Raw genomic sequence first — 26,290 nt, 5'->3', positions numbered from 1 at the left:
GGGCACATCCCACGTGTTTAGTCATGGGCAGGCTTGAAGAGGTAAGATCACATTATCAGACTACAGCGCTTGTCTGTGCATAAACACACACGTGTCCCAGTAGACTAAGGTAGGGGTGGATACGTGTAAACAATCAAGTACTGTATGTGAACATGGCAATGACTGTTGTGCCGTACATAAATAAGATTCTAGACAAAAGTCAATCGCAAACTGCTTGAAGTGTGGCAACATTCTCTCCTGTATGTTAAAAGTGGAGGTCTGCCACATTAAGGACACAATGCCGAGAGTTAAAAGGCTGGATTCGTGAACGTCTGTCATGAATGACATCTACACCGCGCACGAATACAGCGACCGGCTCGGACGGTTCATTAGCCAGGGCACATGTTGACTGTCAAATATACGACGTTGTCTTGAAGCAATAAGATTCAACTCACCCACTCAATGGCTCCATCAGCTGCAAAGTCAATTTTCTTGAAGAGTTCCAAAATCTGTTCCTCATTCTGATGACGGCAAATAAACATTAATAAGTTTAGTCCGAGACAAATAACATTTCTTTTGTGGATGATATGGGCAAGCGGGCTGGCACGTAAACACATTTAACAGTTCATTTTGCACCCTCATTGTGAAACCCTCGCAGTCCATTGAACACACATCTCGTATTACACCTCGCAACAGTTAAAATGCTCACGGTCAGATTACATCTATGAATTACGCATAATCGTGTTAAAAGTAACCCGAATATCCTTTATATGTACCATGTTTAAGCACACAGTAGTAGTACTTAAAATATATAATTTTAGTGCATTTTAAAATTGCCATTAATAAACGATAAGACTACCGGCTGTGGAGACTGAATACTTTTAGACTACAAACATGCCGATATATATTCTTGATAATTCTCTATATTTACCTCTGGTTGAAAATGTTGTAACTTTAAATCCTCGCTAGACTTGCCCACAAACCCAAGTCTCTCCGCCATCTCAACGCATGACGCCTGTGGCCGCGCGTCAGACGCTGAGGAGTGAGGAGAGACGTCTCTTCATGTGAATTGCCACAGCTAAAGAGGCGATTCCTGACGATTGCTCAAACAAAAACCCATCGGCACCTACCCACGCAGAGCCCGGCCCACAGTCATTCATTCCAACAAGCGGAGGTACAGAACCATAATGCCTTCACCAAGAGAGCGATTTGATTACGCGATGACAACACCAAGAGGCGGTCCTCAATTGCGCCTCGCGTACACGACGGGAACACGTCGATGTGGTGTATCAAGTATCCTTGCTCCAAGGGTGCGGCAAGGACACGTGGGCAGGTCCGTCGACAGGTGGCACAGGACGGGCGACTTCTTAATGTACCCTCTCCTATATAGTCGAAATTGGATGTAAGCACACCCCTTGCGACTACTAAGGGGTGTGCTTATATTCAAAGTGTGCCTCTATCAGAAGGTGCCCGTTGCCTTCCCTCACCAGTGTATTGTAAGCATGCGCTGTTTATCTTGAGCGGTGCTTATATCTAGTTTCTCTACTCTCTTTCATGCCAAATGTCTAATTCAACTAGAGTATAACCGTGGAGCAGTGACGGAGAGTTTAGCACACTGCACTTTGAACCTGGTGACCTGTGCTCAATTCGCGGCCACGGTTTACGTCCATAGCGAGCGACATCTGAACTCATCTTGAGCACCCCTTTCACAAGCCTGGACTAACCAGCATGCCGTGAAACCACTCATGACAATGTGTGAGTTGGCTGGCAATGGACTTATTATTTTTACAATTTACATCTGTCCTGTAATCATTGTGTTTTGAATTGTAATTGTTTACAAATGAAATGTACAATTATATGTACATGTAATAACTTGTACTTAATTTAGTCTTAGCTCACATACTTTCTATCCTTAGATATAAATCACCTAAATTATCAGTGGGTGAGAGTAAGCAGAATCTTTAAACTAAGCTACTGCCCAGAAAATTTAATTTCACTTCATGAAAAATGCTCAAATTGTATGCATTGTTTGATAAAGTGCTGTTTAGTCTACTACCTATTAGGCACATTCTGAGTAGAACAACGTTGCTTTTCATCATATTTTTTTTATTTTTTTTCACATTTTACAAGACCAACAACGTGCCTTCAAAACCATTTACGGCAGCTCTTTGACGTGCAATTGCCACTCCTTGATGTGTAAAGTGTGCACTTGCGGTAGAATGCTTGAGAGAGATTTCTCAAAATAAAAAGTTGATTATGTTTTAAATTGCGTAATAGTATTCCATGAAAGAAATGGCCTTTCAGCATCATATTTTCCACATGCATCCTGGAGAATGGTTCTGGGTAAGAGCCGGTCACCTGATCCCACGGGGGAGTGGGGGGGGGTTGCAGAAATCATTCAATTGTGGATGGGTGTGCATCAATGTTGGCAGTCCTGAGACATCCGTGGAAATTCCACATTCCTATGAACAGGGGCTAGTCCCACGAGGATAACCGACGTTTGATACATACTGAGTGATGCAGTGGCAACCGCACAGCGTTCGTTTTATCTTACCTGAGAAGATAATGGGCCAATTCAACCCTGGCAAGGATTTAAACTCAATATCTCATGTGTGTGTGTTGTATGCATGTTGAACTTTTTTCGCACCGTACGTATCCAACCGTACTCATTGGAGGTGCAGAGGAAGGACAACAAACCAAACACAAAAAGCAGTTAAACAAATTCATTTTCAATTTAGATATTAAAAAACCTGCTACACTCTCAACTCGATGATACACTAAGCCCTTTACCAATCCACTCGAAGATGAGGGGTATTTGACCATACTTCACCATGCAGATTGAAGGCAGGCAGTGTAGAAGACAGTACAGAAATCGAATTTGCCACACTGCTCTCTGCTGTGCTCTAGATCACGCAGGGGCCGATAACACCTGGAAAGTGTGGTGGTTGCCCATCATCGCACTGTCCCGGATCAATCCTGCTAAGTGTCTGATGAGCTCAGGTGCATTCTCGATGTGTTTTGTCATGGGTAACTTTACACCATGTCATAACATAGAAACAGATGTCTATAGCATGTCTCTACATACAAATATAATATTCTTTAGTCATCAGTCTATCGGCTAAAATACACACACACGTGCGGCAAATTAACCCTGGTGTTTGGAGGCTTCTCCCACTGCTGTGGGTCACCTCACCATACTCCCCCTGCTGTGGGTCATCTCACCATACTCCCCCTTACCCCGTCCCACCAGGTTAAGAATGTCAAGAGCTTTGAGCTTATTGTAAAGAACAGGCTGTTGCCTCACACGTACAAACAATGCCATCCGCCCACTCCGTTGGCCAACACGCTACGCTCGTTGCACGAGTCTCCCCGTGAAGGCTGCATGTTTGTACATGCCCCGAGTTTGAGACTCAACGCAACCTCAAAGAAGATGCTGACCTCCCCCCAATCTGTTCTGTACAGGGAGCAACTGGTGCATTGTGCGGGGCAAGAATACAAACTGAAGCAGGTCCTCCTTGCCCGGTTCTTTCTGTAAACACGTCTGTTGGTGGACGAGGAGGAACATAAGCAACGGAACTAATGTTGCGCATCATTGTGTAACGGGGTGGAAGCGGATATAGAGATGAAAGATGTATTTCGTAATACCGCATGCCCCTGTGTGTTCATATACAAATATGGATACACGTCATGCAAGAGGATCGGCACGCTCTGTTACGGGGTTCAATCCTTGGTCATGCACACTACTGGCGACCGGTAATTGAAACTGGTCTGGGCTTCTCCTGGGTTGACTTGACCTAAAGTTAGTGTGTTGTCCAGTTTATTAGCATCGCCACTGGGGAGATAAGGCAGTCTGGTATGCTGTTGGCCCCAGCACCGCATCATGCACCTTGCCATCTAAAATAAGCATATCGCCAGAACTCCTTGCCACAACAGCCAATGCAGCGTAACAGGGGAACATATGTTCATGTTTACTGTGTCCATTAATAAACATGGATTATATATGTACTCTGAACATAAAGTGTAATGGATATAATAATCATGATAATTCAGACCCCTTTGTTAGTGCTCAAGGCCTCCCCATGCTGTGTCGGTGTGGGTTGTCGAAGCGGCAGAGGCAGACACCGAGGTCCCATGCCCCACGGGTTTCGGTGCCGTGAGCGACGCGGCTCTCACCGTGCCTCGGGGCCCCAGGGCGCCCTTGAGGGCCGTCGTGAAGCCCTCCAAACCGAGAGCCCCTCTGGCCGCACCCGTGTGGTTTTCCTCCTGGCACACGGCACGGCTTAGTTTGTTGTCCTCTGATTAGCACGGTTGGCTACGTACGGTGCGAAATAAGTTCAATATACGTATATGTACGTACAGTCGAAAATCAAGGATGAATTCCTGCTGGTCAAATAAACATTGTGGTGGTACCCATGTCCCGTTTACAGTCCTGAGCCAGTGGTGTAAATGTCACATTGCTTTCCTTTGGCGGGGGCGATTTTCTATCCATAGCAGCACTGCTCTAAACGTCATTACAAAGTGGTACATATTTTATCGACCCTGTAAAATACGATGGACGGAGTCAACCCTGAACTGGGATTTGAACTCGCGACCTAACGACTGAGCCACACGGCTCTATCGCTGAGCCACCTGGCCATTCATGGAAATTGTTCATGGCTAAAGTCGGCCACGTCGTTCAAATGCGCAATGTGGCAGCGTTCATCTGCTTGGGGATCCCCATCCAGATGGAGTCAGCTCCGTAACATCGGGGATGGGGGGTTGTAGGGTACTGACCCCGCTTGCTGAAGAGCAGAAGTCGCGTATCGCCAAACGGATGAATCGTTGCTCATTCCATTTAGCGTTTGTTTAAAGCTTCTTTAACATTGTCAATTGACGTATGTATTTATGTATCTTGCACCGTACTTAGCCAACCGTGCTAATCAGAGGTGTGGGGGAAGGACAACATACTAAACACAAAAAGCAGTTCAAAAGAAATTAGTTTTAAATCTAGATTTAAGAGTCTCAACGTATAAAATATTTTTCATTTTTTTATAAATATGACCAAGTAATCTGTAATTCAAACAAGTCTGGAAACCGTAATAAACTGTTCAAGAATGGATTCATCCGTTGCATTCAATAGCTCTAAATGTCAATTTACCTCAAAGGCAGTCTTCAGCTTTTCCAAATGCTCTAACGTCACACTCTCTTCAATCTGACGAAACATTTCACGCAATGAGCAAAACAAAATTCCTTCTCACGCTTTTAAACTAAGGTTGTCAGTGTTAATGCGTAAGCTCCATGCAGCCGCACCGTAACTCTCGTGAAGATGATCAGAGTGAATCACAGCTCGCACGTAAAAGTTGTGTTGTTAGTAGGGATTAACCCAGGGGTCGTCAACCAAAATAACAAGAATAAAAAAAATTGAATACGGTAAAATAAACTCAATATTTCAAGAGCGGCAATGCACGTGGTGAATACGAGACTGTGGTGGTCCTTCATTAACAACGTCACGGAGCAGTCTTTAAAGAGCCGCATGAGGCTCCAGAGCCGCAGGTCGCCGACCCTCTGGACTCACCCAATAGAAGACTGACTACGTTCACCGGAGGGTCTTGCCCAAGACGTGGACACATGGACGAAACCAAAAAGGAGCATTTGAAAATACTGTATGCAAATGAATATTGCTCTCACAGCTACCCCTCAGTTGATAAATTAACTGTCCAAAGACGAACATGTTGGAAAAGCATTACATAGTGCACGCATAATGTTTTCCTAAATTGTATTCATAATGACGATAACATGGTCGTCATTAATCCAGGAAAGTCTCGCTAAGAATTAAGATTGGTTTTGGGTTATTAAAGACCTGCACTGAAATATTTGCCCAATTTATTTTTAATGGCTTCTTCGCAAAAAAAAACATTTTAGCAAGTTATTTATTTTTAAACTGCCACAATTTCCATTACGACTGCAATTGAAAGTAACAATGTACAGAACATTTTCAAACCACCGTATTCAAATGGAAATAAGCGCACAAGTTGCTTCTCATACATTTTCCCTGGATCTTAATGTTAACAACGTAGCGAGGGACGTTGCTTTCATCGCAGGCAACTTCGAGATGTGGCCACTGAGAGGCACTGTTGTTCTGGCGCCTCTTGCGTCAGTACCTCCAACAACTATTTACGTGGCGCTCCTACACGCTTTCAGTTGTTACCAAGTGTTTTTGTTCGGCACGATGTCCGACGTTTTACTCCACGTGCTGGGAGCTTCTTCAGGCGCACGCGGTACAACACAAAAAACACAACCGCGAAAACCTACGCGGTAGAATGATATGCATTCCTGACACGGTAACCGTATTACTACTATTGCTTATGTTGAGTGTTAAAAACATGTTCTAAATAGTAAGGTGATATCATGGGTGAAGCACTAACCGCACAGAGGAGCAGACTCCAAGCAAAGAACCATGTTTTACAAACAAAATTGGCTGTGTTTTTCGAGTAGAATCATTTAGTTACATGATAGCAATAAATAAACGTACCTCCTCTTGGCAAATCGTTTCAGTCTTCCATGGGCCCTTTCCTCGCTCAGCAATGGTAGCAGCATTTTCCATGTTGTTATAATCTCATCATAGGGTGTTTGACCATCTATTAAAGCCCCGTAATAAAATAAAAATCTTAGTCTATTATAATACTGTGATTAAAAAAAGAAAGGTAAGAATCACATGACAAATCACAGAACACACTTTTATTAAAATGTCCTTCCAATTCGTTTTTTAGACGTGATGGCTCTACGTTCGAGCTTCCAATTTAAATGTTATCAGTAAAATGGTGTCCAGAAGCACACCAAATAAATCACTTTAATCTGGTAGCATATCTACTAGCTGCTTAGAGTAAGTGCCCTCTCTTCTTCCCCACAAGCCGTGGCTGATAGCTGCCAATTCCTGTTTGCCATGACAATAAAGCTTTTATTACTTGGGCACGGGCCAGCCAATTAGGCACTGTGGTCGGACGGGATCTCCTAATTGGGGGGGCAAGCACAGGCATGCAAATGAGTGCTTTGTGAAACAGAACTCTGCCGTGCGCAACACGGAAAACAAATTTCAGAGGGTGCCCCGCAAAGGAACACGCAACCACATTTGCATGCAGGCTGTGCGCTCATGAATCCCTATTCTGACCACCCTTGTGCATACCACTGCGTAGGCTTGCGCGCCTGTGCTGTGTAAGCTCTCCTGCCTGTTGTTCGGAATGATGTCCGACGTTTGGCTCCACAAGTTAAATTCAGGAACTTAATTTTCAGTTTCGCTCCATTGAATTTAGTTCCTGAAGAAGCTCCTGGACGCGAAGCGAAACATCGGACACCGTGCCAACCTGAAAACACTTCCGAGAGAGTTACGCCATTGTCCACCTTCACGCTGTCCCCAGCCTGGGCTGCCACACTCACACGTCCTTGACATTTATGTCAATTGTAAAATTGTGCAACACGCATTACCATCCTGTCAAACAATGCTTGGTTAACATCTTGCTTTGTACTTCGTCTTTTAACGTAAAGAGTGTTTATGATTTCATGAATTCTCCAAAACAACTATATTCTGTTTTGATGTCATTGCTGTTTGGGTTCCAAGTCAGACCACGGAAAGGCTTCCTCAAAAAACTAACCCCATTCCATGAATAATTTTAAAAAGCACGCAGTCCCGTTCAGGCTGAAAATAGCACGCATTACTCTACTTTAATTTTTAATTAGTTGGTGCATAAATAATAATATTCTGCAAATTGATTGTGCCCTTCACTTACCCAGGAAAGCCTCACTGAGTCGGTTTGGTCAAATCCGTTATTGATCATTTTGCATGTGAGAAGGAACGAACTGGAGTACTGGAGAAACCCCATGCACACGAGGGGGTAACAAACAAAGTTCTGCTTAGTTCAAGAATTCACAGTTGTACTGACATCTGTTTGTAGGCCATATGTAATAAAAACTGCATACATTTCAAAAGCTAACCTTCAAACAATATCACAATTTGCGTAGCAGGAAGCCACAGAAAAATGCCTTGAGCAGACACGCATGTTAACATATGAAGGCAAGGTTTGTTCATGACAAGAGAAGGGTGTTGTCAGCCAGTGTTTTTGGCACCACTGACAGTGCAGTCGAGTGTGCAGGTGGTGCAGCGGTTCCAAGGCCGACGGCCTGGTGGGGCCTCGGCACTGAACTACGAAAATGGGTGGGGGTGGAGGGAAATTGTATGGAAGGCCCCATTTCACCGCTGATGCAGTCCTTTAAGTTTCATGACGGTGTTGTCTTGTGGGAGAAACAAAAGCAGACGAATTCACAACATTACGCCGGAATGGCGAGTTCGCCCGTGATGAACGAAGCTCCTGAACAAAATCACTCAACCGACGTTAAAAACCATCAGACGAACAATTGGAGCGTCTCAGCAGCTGCTTGTGTCTCGGACGTAAATCGATGCTCGTGCAAGGAAACTGAAGCTGGACAATGAAGGCCACCGAATTTTCCAAGTGTATAGTTACTGCGCTGGGGATGTGATCGCGTAGCCTCGCCGACTGCCAACACGTGGAGCGGCGTGCGCCTGGTAATTTATTAACGCCCTGCTGAGAGCGTGTACCCAACTCGGCAGCGGGGATGATGTGGTGTCTCGTAGGGGAGAATGCGGTTCAAATAGAGCGAAGGATCGGTGCTTTATACAATAACTTACACAATCACTTTAGACAATGAATTGCACTACTACTGTAGGCTATGCTGTGTAGTTATTTAATGTGCTGGGAGCTTCTTCATGAATTAATTATTTAGTTCCTGAAGAAGCTCCCAGCACGTGGAGTGAAACGTCGGACGTTATGCAGAAAAGAACATGTAGAATCTGAAAAAAACATAGGGGAGCTAATAATTGGAACTATATTACAGCTCAGATGCTCCTGCAATAATTATTACAAGAGCATTATTATTTTCAACCATAATTTGTGCCATATTTACCATCAGATAAAAAAAATACCTCAGCTGTACATTTAAGAGAACATTTCATTTAGGACATTATGTAAAAGTGTTTTTGCAAGCTTTGAGGAGACAATGTGTAGAGGTTGGTTGTTAAATATTAATAAATAAAAAAAAGGAGAGACAACATCGTCATCCTCTCAGCCGACAAGGGCAATGCCACAGTCATCATCGACAAAACCATATACAATAACAGAATTCAGGGCCTACTTAATTATGGTAGCTATACCAAAATTAAAAGCGATCCCACCAACCGCCTCGTTACGAAAACCAACAATATCATCACCGATTCGAGATCTTTAATCTAACCAACCGAGCGGTTTTCCTTAAATCTCTCTGCTGCTAGACCACCAAGATTGTATGGCTTACCAAAACTACGTAAAGAAGGTACACTTTTCGTCCTATCGTCTCCACCATTGACTCACCCACCTAGAAACTGGCCCGATTTCTGTCTGAGACCTTACAACCATTCACTGGTAAGACCACCTCAGCTGTACTTAACTCAGCTCACTTGGTATCATTAATTAAGGACATCTCACTATCTCCAGGTGATTTGCTCGTTAGTTTCGATGTGGTTTCTTTGTTTACCAAAGTTCCTGTGCCTGACATCATTGCAATCATTGAAAATTTGGTCCAAGAAGGACTGAATGTTGATGTACCGGCCCTGGTGAGACACTGCTTCACCAACACTTACTTCACCTGGCATGGAACATTCTACAAACAATTTGAAGGTACCCCAATGGGTTTTCCCTTATCTTCAGTTGTAGCCAATGTTTTCATGGAAAAATTCGAGACAGATGCCATCCAGGCATCCACTTTATGTCTGTCCTTGTGGAAGAGGTACGTTGATGACACGTTCGTCATCTGGCCACATGGCCTACCAGCTCTGAACCAATTCCTCAACCACATCAATTCCATACACCCAGCCATCAAATTCACCATGGAGGTGGAAAAGAATGGCAAGTTACCATTCTTCGATGTTTTAATCGAAAAGAGACCAGATGGCTCAATGGGACACTGTCTACAGGAAAGCCACCCATACGGATGCCTACCTAATACCTGACTCCCACCACCATCCTGCCCAGAAGAATTCCCTCATCAAAATTCGACACCATAGAGCTCGATGTATATTCGACCATCATCACCTAGCCAGTGAACTGGAACACGTACACCAAGCTCTCAAGATGAATGGATATTCAGACTACACAATCCGTAAAGCTATCACCCCAACCGTTGGAAAATAACCATCTGAGGACCTAATCAAAACCATCACATTGCCATACATAGCAGGAGTCACCAAAAAGATTTCCAAAATCATGAGCAAACACAACATCCAGGTTCGATTAAACACAATACATAAAATTCGTGATCTGATCCCATCTGTGAAGGATGTGATCCCTAACATGCAGTATCCCGGCATCTACAAACTAAGCTCTGTCTGTGGCAGTAGTTACATTGGGGAAACTAAGCAACATGTTTCGGACCATGCTTATGAACATAAGGCAGATCTGAAACATGGTAGGACCAATACCGCGGCCGTAGCTGATCATAGTTTTAATGCGGTGGACTCATGAAATTGATTTCTCCAAGACGAGGGTACTTTGTGAGCCCACTGGCCATCAACAATGATTCGTTCATGAAGCCATCCATATTTATAGACACAGACACAATTTCAACCGAGAAGATGGGTACAAACTGAGCAATCATTGGAAGGACGTTATTAACCAGTTTAAGTCATAACTGGCTGTGATGTTTCAACCCTACCTTCCGATGTTAGTTGTTATTTCGGTTCTGATTTTACATTAACAGGTTAAATTTGTCACACTAACGTTGTAGATTTTTGTTATTATCTTTGAACCTATCTATGTGACTTTACCGAAAGACCCAAAGGATATGAATTCCTGCAGTCACGAAAGCTTTAAGTCAAGATTTAAATCTTAATTTCACAAATATTGGTGCTTGTTTGTAAAATTCTAAATGTATCCTGGTGGATTAAAAAGTGAAAGTGCAAACACGGATTTGTGCATCTTAAGCAAATTGCTGCTGGTAATTCCATAAAATGGACCCGCACCTCGGATTGCATGTACGGTGCGAAATAAGTTAAACATAAATATGACCCAATTACCTATCGGTGTGGATTTCCACAGAGACTATTATAAATCTGAAAGTGCCATAAAAAGATGAGTTGACAGCTATATTGTAACTTGCTGACCTGCCCACTGGACATCTGTGAAAATGAGCTTCATAGCTCATCAGAGTCATCCAGTCTAAATAAAGATTCTGATTCGTATATGTAGCCGACATATATAATGGCACGTACAATGATTAATGAATGCTACATTTTCTAGAAGAGAGTTCATAGTTTAACGAGATGAGTGAAGGCGCTGATGGTACTCTCCAACACACAACCGGCGTGCTGTACCAGTGATGAATTGGCACGTTCTGTTTATGTGACAACCCTTACTAGTTAGCTGTGTCGGGTGGTTGCTGGTTTAACGACACATTTATATTTTTACGCGATCTAACCCAAAAAAACCTCTATTATGGATTATGTTGGTCGCGAAAGCATACTACATGTTAAACTTATGTACTTTTAACTTTCGATTTAAAGCTTTCGTGACTGCAAGGATTCATCTTCTTTGGGTCTTTCGGTAAAGTCACGTAGAATGAGAATAAAATAATAAATTGATAAAATAAAATATCACAATAAAATTCTCACGACGTCTCGGCCACAACACAAGCGGCCTTCATCAGGTGAAGGGACGAGACTGTCTGGAGGACAGCGCTCCAGTCCTCCAGACAGTCTCCAGTCCTCCAGACAGTCTCGTCCCTTCACCTGATGAAGGCCGCTTGTGTTGTGGCCGAAACGTCGTGAGAATTTTATTGTGTTATTTTATTTTATCAGGTGAAGGGACGAGACTGTCTGGAGGACAGCGCTCCAGTCCTCCAGACAGTCTCGTCCCTTCACCTGATGAAGGCCGCTTGTGTTGTGGCCGAAACGTCGTGAGAATTTTATTGTGTTATTTTATTTTATAAATTTATTATTTTATTCTCATTCTACGTGACTTTACTTTTAACTTATTTTGCGCCGCAAGTAGCCAACTTTACTAATCGGAGGTGTGGGAGAAAGACAACAAACATCGCAAGAAAACTGCTACTTTAGCAATGTCAGATGTATTCTTAGTTTTTTCGGTAAAGTCACGTTGAAGAGAAACAACAAAATAACAAAATATATATAAAACAATAAAAAATTCTCACGACGTTTCGACCACAACTCAAACGGTCATCATCAGGTGTGTCGGTTTGCATAAATTTATTTAGAAAACGGCATATTTATTTATTTATTTATATAAAAAAATAACGTTTGCGTCACGCGCAACGATGGAAGTTTGCCAGGACTAGTCCATCTATTTTTTTTTTGAAAAGAGGAGGGGGGAGACGAAATTTGTTTTTATGTATGCTGTCTGAAAGGCACTGTAAGCGTGAACAATCAATCAAGAACTGAAATGATTTATCAAATCTTTCCAATGATTGCTAAGATAGAATCCATCTTCTCGGTTGAAATTGTCTCTGTGTTTGTATATGTGGATAGCCTCATGAACGAATCTCTCATGGAAGCCAGATGGCTTACAAAGAACCTCCGTCTTGGAAAAGTCAATGGCATGTGAGCCTACTGAATTAGAACAATGATCTGCTACGGCCGAGGTGTTGGTCCTACCGTGTTTAAGGTCTGCTTTATGTTCACGAATGCGGTCCGAGATATGGCGTTTGGTTTCTCCAATGTAACTACTACCACAGAGGCAACTTAGTTTGTAGACACCAGGGTATTGTATGTCCGGAATCACATCTTTTACAGACGGAACCAGATCACGGATTTTATGTAATGTGTTGAAATGGACCTGGATCTTGTGTTTATTCAAGATTTTGGAGATCTTTTTTGTGATCCCAGCAATGTAGGGTAAAGTGATGGTTTTGAAAGGCTCCTCAAGAGGGTTCTTCTTCATGGTTTGAGTGATAGCTTTGCGGATTGTATAGTCGGAGTAACCATTAGCCCTAAGAGCTTGGTGTACGTGCTTGAGTTCACTGCTTATGTGTTCCTGGTCGGATATGCATTGGGCTCTATGATACAGAGTCTTGATGAGAGAATTCTTCTGTGATGGATGGTGGTGGGAATCCGGTTTCAGATAAGCATCCGTATGGGTAGCTTTCCTGTAGACAGAGTGGCTCATTGAACCATCAGGTCTCTTTTTAATTAGGACATCCAAAAAAGGTATCTTGCCATCTATTTCGACTTCCATGGTAAATCTGATGGCTGGGTGTATGGAATTGATGTGGTCGAAGAATTGGTCTAGAGCAGGCCGGCCATGTGGCCAGATGACAAAAGTGTCATCCACGTACCTCTTCCATAAGGTTGGGCGCAGAGTGGCAGTCTGGATGGCGTCAGTCTCAAATTTCTCCATGAAAATGTTAGCTATAACTGGAGAAAGGGGGGAGCCCATTGGGGTGCCCTCAGTTTGTTTGTAGAAAGTTCCATTCCAAGTGAAGTATGTATTGGTTAAACAGTGTCTCACCAGGGGGGGTACCTCAGTGTTTAGTCCTTGATGAACCAAGTCTTCAATGATTGCAATGGTGTCAGGTACAGGAACCTTGGTGAATAAGGAAACTACATCAAAACTGACAAGCAGGTCGTCTGGGGACAGGGAAATACCCTTGATTGTTGATACCAGGTGAGTAGAATTTTGTACCGCAGAGGTGGTCTTTCCAGTGAAAGGACGCAGGATTTCAGACAAAAAACGAGCTAGTTTGTAGGTGGGGGAGCTGATAGTAGAGACTATGGGACGAAGAGGTGTATCAACTTTATGTATTTTTGGTAAGCCGTATAATCTTGGTGGCCTGGCAGCAGAAGGTTTCAACGAAAACTGTTTAGATTGATCAATTAATGCGGTTGAATCAGAAATTATTTTGTTGGTTTGTGTGACGAGGCTGTTGGTGGGATCTCTTTTGAGACTGACGCCATCCAGACTGCCACTCTGCGCCCAACCTTATGGAAGAGGTACGTGGATGACACTTTTGTCATCTGGCCACATGGCCGGCCTGCTCTAGACCAATTCTTCGACCACATCAATTCCATACACCCAGCCATCAGATTTACCATGGAAGTCGAAATAGATGGCAAGATACCTTTTTTGGATGTCCTCATTAAAAAGAGACCTGATGGTTCAATGAGCCACTCTGTCTACAGGAAAGCTACCCATACGGATGCTTATCTGAAACCGGATTCCCACCACCATCCATCACAGAAGAATTCTCTCATCAAGACTCTGTATCATAGAGCCCAATGCATATCCGACCAGGAACACATAAGCAGTGAACTCAAGCACGTACACCAAGCTCTTAGGGCTAATGGTTACTCCGACTATACAATCCGCAAAGCTATCACTCAAACCATGAAGAAGAACCCTCTTGAGGAGCCTTTCAAAACCATCACTTTACCCTACATTGCTGGGATCACAAAAAAGATCTCCAAAATCTTGAATAAACACAAGATCCAGGTCCGTTTCAACACATTACATAAAATCCGTGATCTGGTTCCGTCTGTAAAAGATGTGATTCCGGACATACAATACCCTGGTGTCTACAAACTAAGTTGCCTCTGTGGTAGTAGTTACATTGGAGAAACCAAACGCCATATCTCGGACCGCATTCGTGAACATAAAGCAGACCTTAAACACGGTAGGACCAACACCTCGGCCGTAGCAGATCATTGTTCTAATTCAGTAGGCTCACATGCCATTGACTTTTCCAAGACGGAGGTTCTTTGTAAGCCATCTGGCTTCCATGAGAGATTCGTTCATGAGGCTATCCACATATACAAACACAGAGACAATTTCAACCGAGAAGATGGATTCTATCTTAGCAATCATTGGAAAGATTTGATAAATCATTTCAGTTCTTGATTGATTGTTCACGCTTACAGTGCCTTTCAGACAGCATACATAAAAACAAATTTCGTCTCCCCCCTCCTCTTTTCAAAAAAAAATAGATGGACTAGTCCTGGCAAACTGCCATCGTTGCGCGTGACGCAAACGTTTTTTTTATATATAAATAAATAAATATGCCGTTTTCAAAATAAATTTATGCAAACCGACACACCTGATGATGACCGTTTGAGTTGTGGTCGAAACGTCGTGAGAATTTTTTATTGTTTTATATATATTTTGTTATTTTGTTGTTTCTCTTCAACGTGACTTTACCGAAAAAACTAAGAATATGAATTACTGCAGTCACGAAAGCTTTAAATCAAAATTTAATGTCAGATGTGTTTCAGAGCTTGTATTACACAAATGCTGAATAAGTTCCTGAGAGAAAATAAAACAATCGTCTTTGAAATTTGGGGTATGACTTGGTCATCTTGTGTAGGTGCAAGAGACTTTGGGACCAAACCTCCTCTGGGAGTTTGCGCTCTTCTCCGGCCTGTCTGTCAAAAACGTTCTGTGAGCACAGCCCAGGGTTGGAAAGCTTTCTCAAAGTGTGTTGAATCAGCTGACACAGCTAGGAGGTCCATTCATTTGCTTACCACCTTAGTCACGTCAGTCCGTAAAAAGCCTTGCAGAGCGGCAAATGCAAAGATACAGAGAGACTATGAATCAGCGGAAAACGGTTGGCATAATTGGTGAGTTGTGTAGTCATGGCAACGTGCATTGGGTAATTAATAGTAATGTGCTCCGAATGTCCCCATGTATATCCCCCCCCCCCCCCGGGTAGTCGTGAGTAATTTTAAAATTGGCAAAATGGGTCGTGACACTGGGCCCATTCTCCCAAAAACATATTTACAGGTTATTTAATAGCGATGCATCAATTAATTTATTCATTGATTAAAATGTATCCTTGTGCTCACAATGTGTTTTTAAATCTGATTAAAAATCGTTTTCCCCGGATTCAGGTGCATTCTAAGTGATGAGGTACATGAACACCCTGCAGATCACGCTCACAAAAAACATTTTTTGACTTGAGTCATAACCAAAGATTGGAAAATGCATTGAATCGTGGAGGGTATGAATGATTGTGCCTTATTTTTATAAATGATGGCAAAGCGTTTTCACTTAGGTTGAAAAATACATCCAACAATAATGCATTATTCCTAATGGTTTACTGCACCCTGCAAATCTCATTGTGGCTTTATCGCAAGGCTGTCCTTTAGTTTAAAAGCCGTATAATTTTTACGACTGTGTTCATGTGTGAAAGTGACAGTGCCTCAGTGAAATGCAGGGCACAGTGTTAAAGGGGCCACGGACGAATGACTGAACGGTACCGCCGAACACTGCCGCGCCTTGCTTGACCCAGACAGACGCCTTCAGCCGGTGAAAAAAAAGCCAAGGATTTTTTTCACGCCTCGTCAAATACGGGGCGGTGATAGATTGCGCTGGAACAGAGGCAACTCTCCACTTAACTACTCATTTGTTAACGGTCTTTCTCGGTTCAGACATGCTCTGTGTTTCGTTAGCGAGCATTGATCTCGGGCTTTTGTCTTTTTTGCCGAGTGCAGCTCCACTTGTGCCCAAGAAACGTACGCAACTGCCACATGCATATATAAAAGTCTTTCCTGGATTAGTTTTTTTTAATGTTGTAATCTGCACCGAATACATGGCAAGAAGCAAAAACCATCACGGGAACTCCGGTCATCCTCGTAGTGGCTTTTGGCGAACCATCCAACAAAGACGGTCACCGCATCACACGCTTTAAGATACGCTTCCGCGGCCATCTGGAACGCTCTTCTGATGTTAGGAAGCCATTGGAGCTATGCACTCTTAAATCTAGATTGTAAACTCCTTTTTGTGTTTAGTTTGTTGTTCTCCCCCGCACCTCCGATTAGCATGGTTGGCTACGTACGGTCCGTCAAAATTTCAACACACGTACAACATACATATATCTAGCTGGACTAGACTTCTTACTATGCCCTTTTGTCGGACATCTGTCAAGCTCCACACACCCCCACCCTCCCATCAAGGTGGTCTGGAAACACAGACCTTCCTCTTCCCCAGCACCATTTGATTGGAACCGGTCAGATCCCAATGTGGAACTAATCGAAACTGCTCATGTATTGATGGAGCTGTGAAAATCAAGTTATTACATTGTTTAAAGAGTGTACATTGTGCTCCAAATGTTACTTCCGTGTACTTAATTTTACAGGAATTTTATAACTCATAACATTTCATACCATATTAAAGTTAGTATTTTCACAGTTCAGTTCTGCTATTATATCTCAAATATTTAGTTATTGCTTTACTTATCTTTAAATTGCCTTATATTTTACTTTGGTATGTATTTGGCACAGTGGTTAGCAACACTGTACTCTGAACACGGAGACCCAAGTTCAAATCCAGGCCATGGCTCACACATAAGCGGCAGTGATATTTGAATTGGGCTGTGGTAGGTGAAGCAAGCCTGACTCTGCTGCTAGACACTGAATGTCAACACCGGTTTAGAGTCTGCTTGTATTCAACCAATGCTTAGAGCAAATACATTCCCAGAAGGCCGTGTGCCCGATAGGATGTATAAAGTAATATTTAGATATTTAAATGCAAAGACAAATATGAATGAGTATCGTCAACTTATTTATTTTGGTTAAGTATGGTCAGACAACCTCCATAACTGGCATGGCATCCAGAGGCCTTCATCCAGAGGCCTTCATCCAACAGTATGTTGTATGGTGAACTTCTTTCGCACCGTACGTAGCCAATCGTGCTAATCGGAGGTGCGGACTTTGAGGAGCTTAACAGAGGACTGGCAATAAATGTTTTGGGTTGTGCTTTGTGGCTTACATCTGCCGTTTGAGTAAATTTTACCTGGGACAGATATATCATCTCGACTACCTGGAAATGAGCTGTGAAAATGAGGAATTTCTCCTGCTTAGATAAATATGGATAAAATAATCTATCAAAATAATGCATCACATGTACCAAGCAATCGTGGGCCATATCTGGAATTGCATAACCAGTATGAATTTACAACCACGCGGCAGCCTTAGGACAATGCCCCGCACTGAAATGAGTATTTGCAAATCTGCATTGTAACAAGATTTGCCAGTCTTCGTATTTGATAAGAAAATGCCAAAGCAAACATTCTCAATGTTGCTTTACCCAGTTTGAGCAGGCTTGAAAGCTTTAATTCCTTGACATACACATACTCTTAAACGGAATGCTAATGCTTTTATATATATGATGAAACATTAAATTGGTGATGCTCCCCAATTGCAATTTCCATTTTCCCTCCAATAGACCAAGACTGCTGCACTGTATACTGTACACTGTTCATATATAACAAATGCCGCTTGCTGCCAGAGGTTCTTAGTTGAAGCCCAGCAGCCGTCCTAGTTAATCATCGCAATCATTCACCGTGAGCAGGGTCGGCAACCTGTGGCTCTGGAGCCGCATGCGGCTATTTAAGGACTGCATCATGACGTTATTTATTAAAGACCACCACTGCCTCGTATTTTTTTTTTACCAAATTCGTAAACAATTGCTCTTCTTGTTAGTTTTGTTGCTGACCCCTTGACCATGAGCCACAGTGGCGAGATGTTAACTACCTCGCCTGGTATACAGGAGGTTGTGGGTTTGATCCATACCCTGACGCCTGCATACTTTGGAGTTTGCGTATTCTCCCCTTGGTCGTGTGGATTTTTCTCCCTGTACTCTGGTTTTTCCCTCCCCATTTTGAATCAACGTGCGTTCAGAATATGTCTGCAATAAATTTCCACGTGACAAGCCACTTCGTTGAGCTATCATTTGTGGCCAGTCACTTCTGAAAAAGAGCTAGAGCTCAGTGGACATTAACTGGTAAAATAAAAATAGTTCCATAGTTTAGTTTGATGAGCAATCCACTCCTGGATGAAGACTTTCCCCGAGCTACCGCCACACTGTGGGCGAGAATTACCCGAGCCATGGACAGGTCCCGGCGGAGGAGTGGCCGTTGGCAGCGAGCCGCGTCCCACCCGGTGGACACCGAGTGCCGTCGAGGCGGCGCCGTCTCCGACCGCCGGGGCCTCGCGTCTCCCGTCGCGCCGGGGCCGCCATGGCCCTGCGCCGTCACCAGCCGCCCCGGTACGGTCGCCACTAATGCACCGGCAAACGCGCTCTGGGAGCGGGACGGCCGCACCGGGTCGTGCCGTGCCAAAGGTTGCTCTCGCCGGTCGCCCGCGGCAGCGAAAGCGGTGGCCGGGCGTCGCTCCTCAAAGACGCTGGCAAATGGAATGCGAGTGGAAATGAGAGCGGTGTCAGTTAATGACCACAGAGGCTTTCTTACCAAATAATTGTATTATATTTTAGAATTTATCACTTTGCATTGCTGAAGAGAGGATTAATAATGAGATACATCATTCGTTCGCGTTTGGGGATTTTCTTACCGCGCCATGTTGTTCTAAGTGATGTTTTCACCTTGGCTGGCTATTTCAGGAGTGGTCAAACTTTCCTAACCCTATGAGCCACAATATTTATATGGCTGAGAGCTACGAGACACACGGAATCTTACACGTGCATTCTCTAGCACGGCCAATTCACTTGTGCTGGTTGGCTGCAGAGTTTATATTCATTTGTGCACTGTGCCATGAAACCTGTTACCCGTGTTCGATTCCCAGCCACAGCTAACATCGGTGTTAACAGCGCCATCCCTCTTCACCAACCCGCGCTGACAAGCTTGAAGAAGTTTGGTTAACTAACCTTTATGCCCTACACAATCTAGGGAAGTCTGTGTCCAGCAGTAGATTGACAAAGGCCTGTACATTATTATTTCTTTTGATAAACACGTTATAAGTAGTGCCCTGTTACAAGGTGCCACAAACATGCCAGAGGGCTGTTGAGTCCATTGAACCGCAGAGTGTTGATGGTGTCGAGCAGACATATCACACGCACTTACACTACCGTCTTGGACGACTGGAAATTCAAATAGCTCCAGTGCCACTTAACACAGCCAAGCATTGCTCTTGCTGTAAGAAGACAAGTTTACTTGCTCAGTTTCCATGAACAGCTTGACATTTAAATGTCCTTTGGTATTATACAAAGCACACAAAGCTCCATTTGAAATTATAATTCCGTAAAAAAATTAAACATCCAATTATATTTTATTGACGTTTTCTTTCAAGAAAAATCTTAACATATCATGAAATCTAAAGTTTATGATGGCATGGTTATATCAACATAATTATTATTTAAAGCTTGGAATATTAAAGTTGCGATTTTTTTATTTGATATAAAGACTATCGAAATGCTGTAAAATAATTACAGGAGCTGGTCCATGATCGCCAGCCATGACCAATCTACTGCTGTATGAAGGCCTCTTGAAGACATCTCTCCCGGTCCTGCGATGTAACAATACATCCAGGGCCTGCACGCGAGCTGATTCCATCGCTCCATCTCTTCAGTGAGAGGGTTGGAAATGAGAAGAAATTAGTGGGGGAACTCCTAAATGATTCCCCCCACCCCCCAGATCTGGACTGTACACTAAATCTGAGGAGGAAGAGCTTTGCTCTATCTGTGGGTGTCTGTGGCTCTCTGTGCACGTCTGTGGTTATCTGTAGATGTATGTGAGTCTCGTCTAGGGATCTATCGGAGTCAAATAAATAAAAATATGAATGCTTGATTCCTAGCGGAACTCAGTCAGGTTTAAATGTTCACTCCCACCATGGCATTCTGGTCCATTTCGATCACTGCTTAGTGGATGCACTCTCGACCGTGTTTTCCTCCTTTTCCTGCCACTCTTTTGTGAGTCTCTACTCAATCTGTTCACCCACATAAAATACACCCCTTGAAATTTTCCAAGCATCTCAATGCACAGCCTCCTAAAACGTTGTAACTAATGCACTATAATCTTCTTTAATCTTCTAAACAGATTAGGTCTGGGATTATTTTTTACGCCCATCTTAAGCGATGCAATCGGTATTTTGTTGTAAAGGAAATACACTTAGGACTCTAACCAGACATTATCAGAAAAAAAGATGAGTTAATCAAGACACGTCTACCAGCACTGCTCAGAATCAAATTAACCGCAACAACACAAATGCAGCTTTCACTCACCACGCCAATAGTCCTCTTCTCAAAACCACTTGAGACACGTGGTTTAACAAGAGTGCTAATCAATTTCACAAATTAACCAGAGATCCTGCATTCGAATACATGCGGCAGTATGTGATTAGACTGGGTGCCCAAGTTGAGTGAGTTGATGGTCTCAGTCCGGGTCACAAATGACTGCACACAATAAACAACTCACATTCATTAATTTTGCTATATTCCAGCTCTGAGAATTAAAACTTTGGTTTGACTGTCGTGTGACAAACATTACTCTCATATACAGTGGTTGGAAATAGGTTGCCCTCTCCTATGTGGATCAGAGGTCACTTAAAGGAATCTCAGAGGTAGCTTTGTGGCACCCGCTACAGCGGACTGTCCCATAACAGTAGGACGAGATGCATTGCTCTGTGAGACTTCCGAAAGAATCCTTCCATGACGCGACGCGGAGAGCATAATCGAGCACAACATTTGAGCCTTATGGTGGGACCCCGGGGTCCCGAATAAACGGAAGTCAAAATCGCAATTAACTCATTTATTGTTGGCGACTCCGTCCCACCGCGAACACAAACGCCGCGACTCGCCTGGCGCGGATCGCTCTGTTCTCGTGTCCAAGCGCAGCGGCGAGGACGAATGTGCACAAGAGCTGAACAAGCGAATGCACTCCATGCTCGGGTGTGGGCAGGATCATAACAAGTCTTATCCAAAGCTGCTCAAACTGACTACACGACTCAAGTCCTTTATTTGTCATCACGGTATGCATAATACAGTGAAACTGCTCTCTTATCGTCATCATTATTATTTGTGACCTACCAATGTCTGCAGCCAGGATCAATCGATGACAATCCTATTACCTGCAGATATTTAACAGATGAGATGCGTTGCACCGTTAGTCATATCAAACAGGAGTATTATAATACTTCTCTTGTCCGTATGCATCTGTGCAGATAGGTTTTTTTTGCGGTTAAGCCATAGTCCCCACATACCGCTCGTATCAATGCGGATAAGAGGAGCGGCGATCCACTACTCTATAGAGTAACATTGGTATAAACGCTTGTTACAATATGAACAGCGCATTGACAACGCGTACTATTTACCTACTGTTTACAAAGTGTGTTCACAAATCCACACTGAGAAACACGATGATTGACAGAGGGGTGTAAATTATTTTTTCGATAATGTATTTATATAGAGGTACTGCAGGTAAGTAGTTTGCAGTTTTAAAGGCATCGATTATCAAGACAACACTTGCCACCATCCTTCAAACCCATTGGTGAAAAAGAGCAACGTTTTTGTTTACATCATAATTTCATGTTTACATTATATATAATATAATGTTTACATTATATAATATATAATATAATGTTTACATTATATATAATGTCTATAATGTTTATGCGAGAGCCGGGACCTTATGGGACCCCGGGGTCCCGCCATAAGGTTCATTTAGGGAAATGACCAAAAGTTATGACTGGAAAGCAGAACCAGTACGAGACGGAAGGCAGCGTGCACAACAATCTGCGCATTCACGAGCCGCTTTTCACAACACGCGTGTGCGAGTTGGCCAGGGACGTGCGGTCAGGGGAGGCAGGGGAGGCAGAGCCTCACCTGTCATACTCCAATTAAAATAGCTGTTACGAAAAGTAAAAAAAAGAATCAAATGGAATAAATATTAAGATTTTTCCACTGGTCTGTGTTATAAATGTTATTTCTGTACGATTCCAATCATTTTTATAGTCAAAATCGACAAATGTGCGGAGTTCCGCTGCAAAAACAGGAAGAGACGAGAGGTGAGGCAGCGACGAGCTCAGCCTCCCCTCTGATTGCGCAACCCCTCAGTAACTGGATGGAGCGCGGGCAATAAGCGCGTGCCTGTTACTATCTCAGTATGTCATCAATATAATGTTTGTAGACCCCTTCATTTCATGTCCTCGCCTTCCATACTCCAGGTAACTTATTTCACGTATGTGTATAAAGATACTTAGGCTCGCTGGTCTCGTCATGAAACTGCAATGAAAAAGCACCAGGGGAGGCAGCTATCACATCTGCCTCACTGAGGGGGACGTGTCTAACACGCCCCCCTCCGTGAGGCCACGCCCTCCTCCGTGTGTGAATCTGTGCCTCCCCAACCATTGACCTCACCGCACGCCACTGCCGTTGGCATCGCCTAGCAACCGATCGGCGTCCCTCCTTTACCGATAGAAGGCACCGTCAAGCGAGGCAGTCAGCTGGCTGCACGTGGCACCAATGCCCATTATTGATTCACAAGAGCTGATCGTCGTTAGCTGTTCTCGTTCCACGCGCGACAGCTCAGATTCGCTCGCCTCGCTGACTCATCGAGGCGAGTTTCAGTGCAAGACGCTGGCTGCTATCGCACTGAACATGTTACAGCTTAATTGTCGTCATCAGCATCGTAGGTCAATCCGCTGCTGGATGAACGCATCCCCAAGCCACGGGCAGCTATCTGCGTAGCAAGACAAATATCTCTCGTATAGCCTTAAACGACTGTTGGGGCAAGTGCTGTTTGCGAGCACCTATGAAGGCCGGCACGGCACACGAGGGGGTGGATGGCCAGCACCACGCCCGGCCGCCTTTGTCTCTCCACTGTTGTCGGTCGTGAGCAGGATTCGAACTCGGGACGCCGGGTTCGTAGTAATAATTATCTCGCTAGCCCCCACATACGAGCCGATTCCATCTCCCCGGTTGGATTCCCCTCGGATGCGTTCCATTCCGTGGCTTCCACTCCGTCATTGCTCTCGACCAGCGACCACCGTCAACGACTCTGACGGTTTACTATCCAGGCTAAAAAGACTGCTGCAAAATCCATTGCTCCCACGTCCACGCTCGCCTGCCTTCAACTCGCACTGACCCCCGTGGGGAAGTATGGTCGAATAACCCCCACGACCTAGAGGTTAGTCATCCAGCAGTGGATCGAAACACGGCTATTGCACATTCGGATTATTGAAGGTGTTGTCTAGTATTCAATAGCTACGATAAGTGTGACTCTTATATGCGTTTAGGTTTGCTGTGGTCATAAGGCTTGCGTTAAAAATAAGATACAAATCTTGTGTCTAAGCAATGCGTCGACTGATTGTGTATGGGATCAAATGTATCGAGTAGACGCGGGCTCTTGATGCAATACTGGGCGATCCATATATAGATGCCCCATTGAGTTAAAAATCTCCATTCTCAACGGTGATTGAACGTTGTGAACGTGGTGGCTCTAGTGTTTTAGAGAGGATAATTAATTCAACGTATTTAATAGTATTGGGACTGGTGGGAGATAATGCAGAGAGCGAGGTTCTGAAATACGATGTCACTTTCGCAATAGGGTAACGAATCTACGTGTTTTAGGGGGGTATCTATTACTTGAACACCATATACTTGCCAACATTGTAATAAATCATGTGTACACAACAATACGCCGCTGTGGCATTGCTAGGCTACCATGAGAATGGAAATAAAAAACTACTAAATCAACAATAATATAACTTTGAACAAACACAAAACATACCTGCTGGCTTTGTGGGTCTGTAACCTTGCAGTGGCTGAGGTTGGTCGAAGTCTTCTACCCAGCGACATGCTTAGTTTATGTCTGTAGGTCTCTATGTATGTTGAACGTCTTTCGCACCGTACGTAGCCAACAGTGGTCTTCGGAGGTGCGGCCGATGTACAGAGCGGGAGAGAGGCGCAGTGACAGCGGCTGAGCGGTCACTCCACAGTCGGGTGGCAGGGCTGCCGTCGTTCTAGGGCGCTGGTCGGTGCCGCGTGTCCCAAGGGACACGAACCGTGACCTCCCGAGAGACCTCCCGCACAGAATGAAGTGTCCACGGAAAGAATTGCCCAGCAGCTGCAGCCTACGGACAGCAAAGACAAACAGCAGTAGCTGCTGCTGTTGCCTGGACCGTGTTCTAGTGTTTGCTCCCGGCTGTGGCGAGTCGCCTATTGAGCGCGAATCGCACCACCGACCTCGACTCCCCACGCGACAGCCACAACACACACAACAAGCGGGCACATAGCTACCATGGCACACGCTAGACGGGCTACACACCACGAGTGTTAATCACCACCGAGACAGCCGCCTAACGTGGGTGCTCATGGCTACAGCCGGACAGAGCAAGGGAAAACACCTTCATATGGACTTTGCCGCTTTTGTTGTTATTTTAAAGAAGTGCGTTGCTGTGTTTTTAAAAAGCTAAGCCGGTATCTCTCAGCGTCTAAGTCCACTACATCGTGAATGGGGGCGGCGCGCAATGTGTTTTACCGTTAGCGCCACCACCTGCGATTCAACACTTCTTTATATAAAGTATACACCACTACACGTACACATTACTGTCGATACTCTTTGGGTCTTTCGGTAAAGTCACGTAGATAGAATTTTAAAAAAATCACGATGTTTCGATCGCAACACAAACAATCGTCCTCAGGTGAAAAAATAGAGCTTTTATTTTTCTATCTACGTGACTTTATCGAAAGACCCAAAGAGTACATTAATGTATGTTCAACTTCTTTCGCAGAACTTTAGCTAGTTACTACTTCAGCCCACGGGTGTGTTGGAGAGTAAATCCACAACATTTACAATTTCAGTACGACGTTTCGCTGGTAATTACATCCAGCATCATCAGGTGATTTGCCAGACTCGTGCAGAAATCCACCTGCTTCCAGTCTTAAATAGAGCAAGACGACGTCACCGCTGAACCCATCAGGCGCACTACTGCACGTACACGCGTGGAAGAGGAAGACAATTACTTATAAAGGAAGCACATACTAATTAAATTATTGCTAATCTATTATATTATTACAATAACCCCCCTCCCCCGCCTCTGATTTCTGCACCTGATGGATTCAGTGATGACGTCGTCTTGCAGACCCACCTCTCTCTCTGCCCCCCCCCTCTCTCGAATTGACCAATCTTTGGAGAACGTAATCAACCAGGCTATGCGTTAACTGTGTGTTAGCCGACTCTCTGTGTAGCATTACATTACATTTCCAAGATTTGCTAAATTTTGTTTTCTCAAACTATTTCTCTCTCTCTAAAATGTACCAGGCTCTCATAGGTCCATTCGCTCTTTCTCTCCCCTGGCCGCTTTGGGGTGGATTTCCACACAACTATCTCTAAAATTTACCAGACTTGCTGGGTCTTTCTATCCCCCTGCCACCGCGGGGTTGATTTCCACACAGCTCTCTCATTGACATGCTAATTTCTCTGCTCCAGCAGACCCACCTCTCTCTCTGCCGCCCCCCCCCCCCTCTCAATTTAAGGCCTCGAAACAGAGGCA

The 26,290-nt window shown here is 44.0% G+C and overlaps 1 protein-coding gene across 5 annotated transcripts in view; it reads right to left on the bottom strand.

Annotated features, from left to right (window-relative positions):
• Positions 1-25,844, bottom strand: part of LOC116943515 (cilia- and flagella-associated protein 337-like) — a 56,831-nt gene extending 30,987 nt beyond the window's left edge. The window contains exons 1-6 of one of the 5 annotated variants that reach the window (XM_076067770.1): positions 25,276-25,844; positions 24,526-24,868; positions 18,886-19,189; positions 5,117-5,170; positions 4,153-4,242; positions 435-500 (exon numbers count right to left, since the gene is read on the bottom strand). In XM_076067770.1, the coding sequence (XP_075923885.1) occupies positions 435-500; positions 4,153-4,242; positions 5,117-5,170; positions 18,886-19,189; positions 24,526-24,593 (582 nt within the window). In that variant the 5' untranslated portion in view covers positions 24,594-24,868; positions 25,276-25,844. Of the gene's footprint in view, positions 1-434; positions 501-910; positions 986-4,152; positions 4,243-5,116; positions 5,171-6,490; positions 10,073-18,885; positions 19,190-24,525; positions 24,869-25,275 lie in introns of those variants that run through there. The other 4 variants (XM_076067768.1, XM_032956410.2, XM_032956411.2 and 1 more) reach the window with 4 other exon arrangements.
• Positions 25,845-26,290: the final 446 nt, after the last annotated feature.

Source organism: Petromyzon marinus, chromosome 18 (genome assembly GCF_048934315.1).
Source record: "Petromyzon marinus isolate PM22_M1 ecotype Great Lakes invasive population chromosome 18, UKy_Petmar_22M1.pri1.0, whole genome shotgun sequence".
Lineage (NCBI taxonomy): Eukaryota > Metazoa > Chordata > Hyperoartia > Petromyzontiformes > Petromyzontidae > Petromyzon > Petromyzon marinus.
This window is presented reverse-complemented; position numbering and strand designations above follow the sequence as displayed.